Raw genomic sequence first — 12,894 nt, 5'->3', positions numbered from 1 at the left:
ATCTGTATTTAACTTTTTTTGTAAAAGTCTAAAATTTCATTTATAGTTTCTTTTTTCAAATTCTGCGACAACACCGACACTTATCAAAATGCGTGTAACAGGATTCGTTCACACGGGTGTAACAGGAGACGAAATAAGTTGTCAGCAATTTTTCGCTGACGCACCGTTGACGACTCTGCCTATCGAGTCCTGGGTTAGTCGTCGCCGGTATGATCTAGTGTGAGGATCGGTAAAGCCATAAAAAAAAATACTTTTTACGAGAAAATTTAGTCTCAAGAAACAGTTCAAAAAAATTCGCGAAAGTAAGTAATTACAAAAATATATTTTTTTTGCATCGCATATATTCGAGATTTAATGCAAATTAGTTAATTTACGATTAATTAATTTCAGTCATAATTATTTTGTTAACAATTAGTGCACTTTGCGAATAAATCGGATAAAATGCACAATAGAGAACGACTGCACAATCAAAAACGACTATCGCTGAAACATCAGATAGTCGATGTTCCAATTTATTCACCATGTCACACCGTGCTGGTAGATTCGGAAAACACAGGTAAATTTTGTTACTTCGCAAGTAATATCTTAAAAACACAGATCTAATTTATCTTTGCTGAAAACTTTAAAAAATATATAAAAAAAAGTAATAGAAATATATTGTTACATTAAACTTGTATTAAAAATTTGATAAGTTTTTCGATTAATAATAATATTTTATGGCGTATGTTTTATTATTTTTATTATTTTATATAATTACGATATTTCAGGATTAATATTAATTGTGTAATTTTAGGCGAAACACTAGACAGATGTGAGACAAAGTCGGACAAATGCGATTGTGTAAAATTTTGCGGAAAGAAATGCATTCTTGTTACTGTAATAATCTCTGTGGCGCTGATCGTGACTTTGTTGAGGCTCGCGTTTATTTTTGTCGCGAATAATACTTTAGGTTAGTAAATGTCATATATGTAAAGAGATGGGCTTTATTTTTGCCGAAAAATTCGTTCAACGCGATTGCCGATTTCCAACCGATGTCTTCGTAGAGTCATCTCTTTTGCCATGATTCACAATTTCAGGTCCTCTTCATCGGGAATCAAGCGTGGATCGATTCATCGAGCTCAGCGAGCTTGACTCTAGATCGATGGTGGAAAGAGAGTTTATTGAAAACCCATTTTTCAGCGATCAGATCAACCTCACGAATCAGATAATGCAAACAGAAAGCGATGCGCTTTCTTACGTATATAACATTGATGCGGCGAATGAAGGTGACACGCGTTCCAAACGAGAGATATCACGCGCGAGGAGAGACTGCGAGGTGAACGCTAAACGCTGCAGAATGCTGTTGCAAACGATGGAAAGTTATTTAAAGAATCTCAAGAATAATGTACTAAGCGACGGATATCCCGTGGCCGTATCGGACATTTTAAAGTGTCTGAAATGCAAGGCGCAGTTGGTTGACGGGAATAAATTTAACGAGGATCCTACGCCGCGATCGCAAGATCAATATTTCTCTCATGACTACACCGAACAAAATCGCTCGAGCGATTCCGGTATCACCGCTATCAAATTACTGGATAACGGAGAGGCTAAACGGACGGAAATTAATCGAACGGAAGCGGCGAAAATTCAAATGACGGTGACGGAATCGCTTATAAATGATGTATCTCAGGATCCTGCGAATCAATCATTAAAAAACATCGATATATCGAAAACTACCACTATGTCAATTGATCGTACAAATTACAACGGAAGTCAACAATTAGATACAAATACGACTGGCATTAATAATAGCTCGACGACGAGTATAAATGATGAACAATCGGACGATAATCTAATCACAATCGACTCGATGACAACCCAAATCGATGAAAGCAGTTCTTCCGCTCTACCAAACGCCGATCAACAAACTGAAAGCGAAGGTACAACGAGTGAAACCGTAACGCTGTTTGATACGATAGAGTCGAGTAGCACGACTCAATATAATGTTACGGAAGACGATGCAATATCCAAAGGAACCATAGATTATTCGGTAGGATCAACTGAAACGAATACGCGGTATCCCGTCGATCTCGCAAAACAAATTACAATTGCTGAAAACGTGACGAGTATGCCAGCAGGATACGACGTGACCGGAATTGACAGCGATGATTACAGCACGGGGCATCCTTCGGTGCAACCTTCGTTCGAGGGACACCCGGAAAATCAATCGGCTACAACGGTAAACGGTATGTCGTTGCATAGAAAAGTAATAGTGAAATAATTGAAGATCAAGACATTAAACTTGCGTTCTATCAAAACGAGCTTTTTGAAACTAAATACTTTCTCCTTGTTTTTCTAGTCGATTCCTTTTTCATTTCGTCACGCGAGATATATATATATTTTTTAAATCTATTGAAAATAATTTATAATGTATGCGGAAGAGCATACAATAGAAATTTATTACGAACTGCGTAATCCCGTGAAGTTTTATAAATGAAGTCTCGGGAATTTATTTATAATGAGAGAAGTTTGATGTGATTTTAAATGAAATGTTCAAAGTTTGTTTAACTTTTTTTACTCGTGTAATTCGAAAATACAATAACTAATTTGTTTCCTGACCGTCATAATTCTGGAGTTGCTTTCGCTCTTCGTTAATAACAGAATACAAATAATTTTTCCAAAATATAATAGTGGAATTTTTAAAAAGATATACGCACAACAGTTTCAGGATCGACGGAGGATCACAGTGTTTTCAATGAATTCACATCGGACGTCTATTCTGAAACTGAGAACAGCAGTGAATCCATCCAAGCAACTACCGAAAGCACGAAATCCTTCCAGCATTTGCAGATGTTACATCCCGTCTGCATCTTTGATTATTCAGTTAGCCAGTCTTCCAATATGCCATCTCCAGCGTCCTCTTATCCAGATTCGTCCGATCCTTCCATCACGCAAAATCGTGAGTTTCCGTTCCAGAAATCTCCTTATCGTGGTTTCCCGTCGTCGAATTACATGCAATTACAGGCAAATACGATGCAATTTATACCGGGATTCGGTTATGCCGGCAATCTGCCGCAAGCTCAGCCGAAACAAGGTTCTATGGGATCCGGCGTATCAAAGGTATCGCCGATCACGCTCGATCAACAATCGATGGCAAAGGCGCCGTACTTTTGCGGCTACATGTCATTGCCGATTCTTCACTTTTCGTCGATCTCCGACACATTGCAATCTGATCGCTCCTCTGTTGATAAAGCGAAGGATTCTCTGCCGGAAGAACCGCGAAAGTTTTTTCAAAAGGGCGGGACTGTCGTGTCGCAGGACTATTCAGGTATAAGTGACATGTAGTGGATTTTTCGTAACGATTCTTTCAAAGTGTTTGATCTATCGTTTCTCTTTTTTTTTCGGTATTGTTAACGATATATGTTTGCTGTGGAAATTTTAAGTTTAAATTGAGTTGAAATTTTCTAAGAAAATAAAAGTAAATTAGAATGTTGCTTTTAACAATATGATAATTATTTCAGCGTACAAATGTCCCCAAAATTATTATCAATGCGATAATCTATTCTGCATTCCGGAGATGAATAGGTGCGACGGCCGTGCTAATTGCTTTGATGTCAGCGACGAGATGAATTGCTCCTGCAGGGATCGGGTATTAAGAGATCAAATTTGTGACGGTTATTTTGATTGTCCACATGGAGAGGACGAGCTCGGCTGTTTCGGTAATTTACGAATATTGTATTAAACCTTTTTTTTTTTAGATATTTGCATTATTTTACAATTGATTTATCTAAAATATTTATTTATTCAATTAAAATATAACGCTAAGCTTAACAAGACAAAATTGGGACAATGTATGTGACGTAACAGAAATCTAAGCGATCAACTGAGCATTCTTTTCACATTTTTTTCTCTTATTGGATTTTTATGAAAAAGTTTTAATTAATAATTTATTATTTAACAAAAATAATATGAGTTTAATAAGTCTATTGTTAAAATAATAATAAGAGAATTATAAATATAATATTTTTTTCTCAATATTGAATGATCACCACTTGACGCTAAATACTAACTACATTTATATAAGCGACTTTACCCACGAGACTTTCCTCCATTCACAAGCGCTTCATGCAAAACGCAATACATTTCCTCAGAATCTCGTACAAATTACAAATTATTTAAATTTTAAATTTATATATATTTTTAGATTGCCCGGCAGACTCTTTTAGTTGTAATTACGATTCGTACAATCCTCTACGGCATAATTGTGTGCCGCTTTCGCAACGTTGCGACGGTATTAAACAATGTTCTGACGGAAAAGACGAGCTGGATTGCACTATACTTTCGGAATCATACATAAGTCCAAAAGATGTACGAACAAATAAATGTGTTCACCATTATAAATTATTTAAATACATCAGATTTCTTTTAATTTCTTCGATTTATCGTTCATTATTTATACTTGGACGTATATTATTCACTTTTATTATTACACTTATGAATTATGCGACGATATTGTTTTATTTTTAGATATCTACCGTTGGTTATACCCAAGGATATTTACATAAAAACGTACAAGGACAATGGTATCCCGTTTGTTCGGTCACATCTTCCTGGGCGATTGATGCTTGCCTTTCGGAAATTGGTCAACCGCTAACGTACGTCGTCAATTATCAAATTTACAGCATATGTACATTAGACATATTATTATAATTAAAATTGAGATGAAAAAAAAAAATATGCTGACAAAAATCTCTAATTTAAGCCTTTTAGTTAAAAATCGACGAATTCTTAATATATCGATGTATTTTTATAGAGCAATGCCGGATATACAAATCGTACGTGTGCCTGAAAATGTCTTTCGAGATCCTTATGTAAAAGAAATCGATGGTCAGATAAAATTGACGTCGTGTTCGGATACAGCAATATTCGTGAGATGTCCGCCGTTACCGTGCGGCATAAAAACTATCCCGTATCAGGATTCCTTCCGTACTGTCGACGCAACGAGAAACGATTATGTATACAAAAGACAGGGAAAGGAACAACATGTCCTGTATAAGTTCAATAAACTTTATCAGGAAACGTTGGGGCTATTGGACATAAAACATACGGCGTTTGAGAAAAAAGAGCAAAATGAAAACGATACTCTCGTCGGAGCGCAATCGCGAGTAGTCGGCGGTCGAGCAAGTCAACCCAAAGCCTGGCCATTTCTGGTTGCCATTTACAAGGACGGTCGTTTTCACTGCGGTGGTGTTATTCTCAGTGAAATCCACGTACTTACCGCGAGTCACTGCATGGAAGGGTAAGAAGTGTTTTCGAAGAAATTTAAAAAAAAGTATTTTTAGCTCGTAACTTTATAATGAGCATAAGCGGTGGATACACACAAGCGATTAGATTTTTTTTAGATATAAAGATTTTTTCATGGAAAAATTTCCTGATAAATTTTATAAATTTAGATACGAAAAACACTATTACGAAATACAAGCCGGCACGTTCAGACGGTTTTCATTTTCACCGACGACTCAGTCGAGGAAAGCGAGATTTGTGATTACTCATCCTGACTACGAAAGTGAAAATATGCAGAACGACATATCGATTATCATGCTGGATAAACCATTCCTTTTCAACCGATGGGTCCGTCAGGTTTGCTTACCGTCTTCAAGCATCCTGGGCTCTGAATGGAATGAGGAACCATCACCACTATCTATGTGCATTGCTATCGGATGGGGAGCCTTAAGAGAAGATGGACCAAATTGTAAGATAAACTTTCAAAATCCGGATAATAAGTTTGCGTATCTTTCAATTAATAAATGTGCATAGTCGAACATTCTATCAACTGTATGTGTAAAACTATTTAATCGATTTTTTATTTTTTTAAACAAGATCTCTGTCTATTATTATATTATTCATGTAGATATATAAATTTTTTTAAATCTGATGAAAAGAAACATGAAAAATTAGAATAAAACTTCTCTCATTTTGTCTTGAAGCAATTTCTTTAATTTATAAACTATTTGTTTAAACTATTGAAAACTATGGGAACATTAGAAATAAAGCTACAATAATTTACAAAATAATACGCAAGCTTCACATACATTTATTAATTCAATCAATATATTTCAAGATGTATTTTAATATTTCTCTTATATTTTCTAAGATTTAAAGACGTTTAAAAATATTATATCCTTTTCTTTATTTAAAAATATAATTTTATTTTAGCGGATTATTTGCGAGAAGTAGAAGTACCGATTTTGCCAGGGTGCAATCATCTGCCCGATCAGAATAACGCCACGATTTGCGCAGGATATCCTGAGGGTGGTCAGGATACCTGTCAGGGTGACAGTGGTGGTCCTTTGATGTGCAGGTAAAAATTGAGAGGCAATGCCTCGATCAAAAATCTTTTTTTGAAACATGTCAATAAAAATATTAATCCCATAGAAATCGAAATTTTGGCTCACAATGGTATGTGGCGGGTCTAGTCAGCCACGGTGAGGGATGTGCACGTCCGAACGAGCCTGGTGTTTACATGAAAATAAGTTATTTCTTGGATTGGATTCAGCAAATGTCTAATATGTTAAGTAAGTGTTTAAACATTTTTTAAATAATTAACTGGACGCGAAATATTCTCACATGATTTCGCATGTTATTATAAATATTTGAAAAGCGATTAAACATAGATTTCGCGCGCTTTTTTTTCTCTTATATTTTTATTTTAAAATATATTATTTTGCAGATAATTTTACGGAGTCCTTTAACAATGATAAAAGACCTTTAGCGAATTGTCCAACATTTAGCTGCGACGACGGAAGGTGTTTGCCGATAGAACAACGTTGCAATCGAATTATAGATTGTTTGAACGGAGAAGATGAAATCCAATGTTACCCGTTTGAGGATCCGTTTGAAGTATCGCCTTCGAATATGAATAATGGCATGTATAGACAATCGGATAATAATTTTAATAAAGAGATTGTGAAATCACGAGCGGATGAAACATTCGACAATAATATGAAAAATCGTAAGTTAAAAATTTATCTTTTTATAATTTTATTATAGATCATAAGTTTTTGATAAAATAACAAGATATAATTGGAAGAGTGACACATAGGAATCCACATGTATATATATATATATATATATATATATATATATATATATATATATATTTTTATTATATTCATCGTGAAAATTTTGTGTCACAGAAATAACGACGGAAGCAATTCCCATCTTTACTTCTTATCGTTTCTTCTACAAAACACAGATTGATGAAGATTCTAGTACGTCGAATGTCTTTGCAATTACTCCTAAAACAACAAAAGTTAGATTAACGTTCACGTGTAAAAGGCGAGTTATGAGAAATATCATAATATCTATTATAATTATCAATAATTTAAATCGAAATTTTTTACAAAAAAATCAATATCCGTCTCCTTTTTTTCTTTTTTTTAGATTGATTCAAACTATAACGATCGATAAGAGATGCGATAGGCACTTGGATTGCGAGGACGCCACCGATGAAGAGGACTGCATGTGTCGAGATTACCTGTCAAATCTGCAACCAACGGCGATTTGCGATGGACATGTGGATTGCGACGATGAAACGGACGAAAAAGATTGCGGTATACGATTAAATGTGATCCTGTCGGTCTTCATCTATCTGACGAATAATTAATCTCGTTTCAGATATATGCGGAGACGACGAGTATTATTGCAGCAGGAGCGAAGGGTGCATTCCGATAACGAATAGATGCGACGGCAATTTTGATTGCCCTTTGAGCGAAGACGAACTCGATTGCCGTAAGTATATGATTTAAATTTTAAATGATGAATGTGTGTAAAAATATTAACTGACATCGATTGCCATTTTCTTTTCAGTTACACTGACCAACGGAGAATACGTGAACGTAGACAGCGATGATCAGACAGTTTTAAACAGGGAGGGTTTACTCAGTAGATACTACAATGGGGCGTGGCATGTACAGTGTCTTGAAGCAGAGATACTGGATAATAATACCGTAACGTCGATAATCGGACGAAACTTATGCGAATATCTTGGGTTTGCGTACGTTTCCCTAGATTTTTAATATTTTAATCAATTTAGCATTTTTCTTTTTTATTTTACAAGCAATTTTTCAAATATATTATGCTGTAATAATATTTGTTCAAAATGTAGAAAAATTCATTTAATAAATTATAAAGTAATTAAAATTGTAATAAAAAAAATATCTATGTCGCGTTCAGAAATGTGCAATCAACGTATAAAGTCGTCGCGAACAAGACGGTGCTGGAAACGAGATCCTGGCGAAGGTGGGATAATTACATTACAAGTTACGAATCTTCGCCATCGAGCGAGGAAGACAAAACCTGTACGACGCTACAAATTCGCTGTAGACAGGTTTTGAGCAGCAGTGTCGACACGTACCTGATCGTCGATCCGAGAACCGGGAATTATACCTACCTGTGGCCGTGGCTGGCCGCTATCTTCGTCGACGGCCGTTATCGCTGCTCGGCCTTATTCCTGGAACCAAACTGGCTTCTGTCCAGCTCGAGCTGTACGAAAGATATAAAGTGAGTGAACTTGCTGCCTTCTATCCAAGATTCTTCTTTATCTTAAAAATATTTTTGCGGTACGTCTATTAAATTTGGATGTGCGAAATTTCGTGAATATTAATATTGTTAGTCTCGCGATTTTTTTTCAAATTAAAAATTCGATTTTTTCGACGACGAATGAAAAGGCGCGGGCGTAACGAAAAATAAATTACAGATTATCAGTGAATTATACGACAGCCCTCCTTGGACAAAGTCGCCCGTATCTCTACGTCGACGGACCTCATCAACAGATCTCGGTCGTTGACGAAATCAGGAACGTGAAAACATCGGAGATCTCGTTGCTCCATTTGAGAACTGCAGTAAATTTTACCCGTCATGTTCGGCCACTATTTCTAGAAAAGAAGTGCGTACATGCTTAATTACACATACACATTCGTTTGTATGTACCTTTTACATATTATAATAAATATAATATTTATTTATACTAATTATATTCGTCGACTTTTTACAGAATCTATCCGCCAGCGAGCAATGATTTATGCGTTGCTGTCGCCACAAACAAGGAACATGTGACACAATCAATCTTTCTACAACCGGTCCTTCAAAATTGCAACAATTGTTATCGCTGCTTCATTAAAACTGCAAACTTTGAATGTCCGGTAAGTGGCCTTATAATATTAAACTATGTAATTATTTAATTTTATATTAGATTATGATTTATGTATCGATGTTGCATATCAATATATCGACTGCATCTAAAACCTTATTTCTATTAATTTCCTAAAACATATAGATTATAATTAAATTTTAATTTTTAATCTTTTCTGCACTTTTAGATCAATGAAACTTTGTCAAATTGGAGCGGAACGGTATTCTGTCGCAGCGAGAAAGGATGGTATCCCGCGGCGGTATTTCACGAAATCGACGACTTGTGCAGTTTCCAAAGCATGCGAAATTTGACAAGCATCGATTACATCCACGCTTTCCTCATGCATACTCTGGGTAAACTGCCATGTGGATATTTTATGCCAAATAATCATTATGTTATGTCACAATCCGATCATCGGATATTAATATCTTCGTCGCGTTAATGAAAACGAAATAACTCTTTTGTATAATTTAATTTTTCCATCGTTGCAGAGACGGACCTAAAGCCGACACCCGAATCGATGTGCAATGGGGTTCGATGCAACATCGGACAGTGCGTTCCTTGGAGTCAGGTATGTGACGGTGTAGGTGACTGTCGAGATGATTCGGATGAGAAAGACGAAATGTGCATGCGTAAAGTGCAACAGACTACTGGTAGTGACAAATCTAAAAGTAAGTAATTTCAGCATATTTTAAATTTTATTTTTTATGACTTTGTAACATAATTGGATCTCGATTTAAAATCTAAGAGACTTAGATTATGGATTGACTTGTTAAATTTATTAAACTATCGATTAATCAATTCTTCTTAACTAATTGCAAATTAGTTTTCTTTTTTATATAAATTCGTGTTCTTTTAATACTTCTTTTTTTTTTATGTAGGATGCGCAAAGTCGGATTTGCAGTGCAAAAATGGCGAGTGCGTCTCGAAGAGCGCGTTTTGTGACGCTAAAGTAGACTGCTCAGATGGAACAGACGAACCCGTAACGTGCACGTGCGCGGAATATTTAAGGCTAACGATACCGGAACGGCTGTGCGACGGTGTGAGACATTGTCTTGATAAAAGCGACGAGTCGCCAGAAATGTGTCAATGCACACAAACCAGCTTCAAATGCAACGCGTAAGATATATGTATAAATATAATCTTGATATCATCCGTAAAACATCATCTCCAATTTTTTTTTTTTTTTTTTTAAAGAAATATCGCGGAATAAAAAAAAAGATAAATTTTAAAGAAATTATTATAATCAATAATATTGTAAAAATTATAAATGTACTTTATATATACACAGAGTAAGAAACAATATTATCTGCATCTCGCAAGATTTCGTGTGCGATGGTGACGAAGATTGTCCGAATGGCGAAGATGAAATGGAATGCAGAAAGATCGAAAAATCGACGGATGACAGGTCAGATGCAAGATCTTATAAATACATAATATAAAATAAAAATAGTTATATAACATTTTTTTGTCTAAATTATTTTGTAGACCTGGCGCAGGAGAAGTGATGCAACGATTCTACGGCGTATGGCATTCTCAATGCTTCTCATCACCAGTAACATCGCAGGAAGAAGCAAAGACTGTATGCCAAAAAAATGGCTACACAAATGGAAGTATCGATTCTGAAAATCAAACTTTGAGCGAGCCTCTCATTCCGTCTCGCGATGATTTCTATATGATACGATTAAATTCGTACACGTGGATAACAATGCGCGACGATAAACCGCTTATATCTTTGATCCGACCGAAAGAACCTTGCTATCGTCTCTTCGTCGCATGTAATTGATAAAAGGTATAAAAAGTTAAGGTAATCTCGTTAGAACACTTACATCTTCACATTCTGTTTATGGTAAGATAACTGAAGGAAGATAAGATATTTTTTCATTTTAAAAATTAATGTAGGAAACATAAAACATGATCCAATTTCATACATCTTTAATTTATTTAATTAATGAGATTACAATCAAAATGAATGAGTCATGTTAAAAAAAATATTTTTAATTAAATAAATAAATTTATTATATTTATATAATATTTGTATGTTTATCTATATCTATATATATATATATATATATATATATATATATATATATATATATATATAACATTAAACTATGTGATATTATCCATAATTTGCAGTTTAAGTATCTTAATATCGATTTCTACAATTTCGTACATTATATGAGATAAAATCTATGTTATTTCTCTAAAATAGTGAATATAATAATCTTAAAATGTACAGATATACATATTGCGTCTGTATACATATTGCGTCTGAATTAATGAATAAAAAGTGTTGTATAAAAAAAAAAAAAAAAAAAAAAAAAAATATATATATTTCCTTTTTTTTTTTTTTTTTTTTTTTTTTTTTTTTTTTATTATTATTCCCACAGAAAAAGATTCAGATATATGTATCGCGAAAGTACTATTCTCGAACGATGTAATTGAACCTTCTAATACCGCGATATGATCGCTATCGAGAACGTGTATGCGTCACGTAGCAAATAACGCGAATTAGTCATTTCGAGAATACAAATAATGCGAATGTGTAAGTATATACGTTACGAACATGTGTGTGTACGTTTCGCACGTAGGTGTGTGTGTGTGTGTGTGTACGTTACGTACGTGAATCTGTACGTTACATATGTGTGCTCGCATGTTACGTACTTATGCATGCGTGTACGTTATGTACGTGTGTGTGTGTGAGTGTAAGTGTGAGTTATGTATGCGTGTGTGTATGTCATGCGTCTGGTGTGGTGTGGTGTGGCGTGATACGGTCTGGTACAGTTTGGTACGATCAGATATGGTCAGATGTTTCAGGTTCCAAGTTCCAAGTTCCAGGTTTCAGGGCTTTCAGGTATCAGGTATCAGGGTTTTTCAGGGTTTCCAGTTTTTTTTTTTTTTTTTTTTTTTTTTTCCAGGCCGGGTTAGGTTAGGGTTAGGGTTAGGGTTAGGGTTAGGGTTAGGGGTTAGGGTTAGGGTTAGGGTTAGGGTTAGGGTTAGGGTTAGGGTTAGGGTTAGGGTTAGGGTTAGGGTTAGGGTTAGGGTTAGGGTTAGGGTTAGGGTTAGGGTTAGGGTTAGGGTTAGGGTTAGGGTTAGGGTTAGGGTTAGGGTTAGGGTTAGGGTTAGGGTTAGGGTTAGGGTTAGGGTTAGGGTTAGGTTAGGGTTAGGGTTAGGGTTAGGGTTAGGGTTAGGGTTAGGGTTAGGGTTAGGGTTAGGTTAGGGTTAGGGTTAGGGTTAGGTTAGGTTAGGGTTAGGGTTAGGGTTAGGTTAGGGTTAGGTTAGTTAGGGTTAGGTTAGGTTAGGTTAGGTTAGGTTAGGTTAGGTTAGGTTGTTAGGTTAGGTTAGGTTAGGTTAGGTTAGGTTAGGTTAGGTTAGGTTAGGTTAGGTTAGGTTAGGTTAGGTTAGTTAGGTTAGGTTAGGTTAGGTTAGGTTAGGTTAGGTTAGTTAGGTTAGTTAGGTTAGGTTAGGTTAGGTTAGGTTAGGTTAGGTTAGGTTAGGTTAGGTTAGTTAGGTTAGGTTAGGTTAGGTTAGGTTAGGTTAGGTTAGTTAGGTTAGGTTAGGTTAGGTTAGGTAGGTTAGGTTAGGTTAGGTTAGGTTAGGTTAGGTTAGGTTAGGTTAGGTTAGGTTAGTTAGGTTAGTTAGGTTAGGTTAGGTTAGGTTAGGTTAGGTTAGGTTAGGTTAGGTTAGGTTAGGTTAGAGTCTAGCGTTTACTGCTTAGG

General features: G+C 35.5%; 1 protein-coding gene across 2 annotated transcripts; it reads left to right on the top strand.

The window, feature by feature from the left end:
* Window positions 1–224: 224 nt before the first annotated feature.
* Window positions 225–11,093, top strand: Ndl (serine protease nudel). 2 transcript variants are annotated; one of them, XM_070305640.1, is made up of 26 exons: window positions 225–302; window positions 416–556; window positions 794–949; window positions 1,077–2,225; window positions 2,702–3,307; window positions 3,501–3,698; window positions 4,184–4,347; window positions 4,507–4,634; window positions 4,793–4,814; window positions 5,055–5,278; window positions 5,433–5,731; window positions 6,196–6,340; window positions 6,415–6,554; window positions 6,710–6,991; window positions 7,176–7,317; window positions 7,423–7,592; window positions 7,657–7,770; window positions 7,849–8,035; window positions 8,215–8,541; window positions 8,738–8,926; window positions 9,035–9,182; window positions 9,360–9,525; window positions 9,664–9,843; window positions 10,054–10,291; window positions 10,464–10,580; window positions 10,661–11,093. In XM_070305640.1, coding segments are annotated over exons 1-26 (5,931 nt in total). In that variant the 5' UTR covers window positions 225–301; the 3' UTR covers window positions 10,959–11,093. The 2 variants fall into 2 exon arrangements, with proteins under 2 accessions (XP_070161741.1, XP_070161740.1); XM_070305639.1 differs by having other exon boundaries at window positions 4,793–5,278.
* The last annotated feature ends 1,801 nt before the right edge of the window (window positions 11,094–12,894 follow it).

Source organism: Polyergus mexicanus, unplaced genomic scaffold (genome assembly GCF_030449975.1).
Source record: "Polyergus mexicanus isolate NDT 795.1 unplaced genomic scaffold, iyPolMexi1.0 SCAF_13, whole genome shotgun sequence".
NCBI lineage: Eukaryota > Metazoa > Arthropoda > Insecta > Hymenoptera > Formicidae > Polyergus > Polyergus mexicanus.
This window is presented reverse-complemented; position numbering and strand designations above follow the sequence as displayed.

Bases quoted from the DNA above. Each gene is read 5' to 3' on its own strand.
- Ndl (XM_070305639.1), top strand. The intron at 950-1,076 runs GTTAGTAAATGT...TCACAATTTCAG, and splicing joins TGTCGCGAATAATACTTTAG to GTCCTCTTCATCGGGAATCA. The intron at 9,183-9,359 runs GTAAGTGGCCTT...CTGCACTTTTAG, and splicing joins CTGCAAACTTTGAATGTCCG to ATCAATGAAACTTTGTCAAA.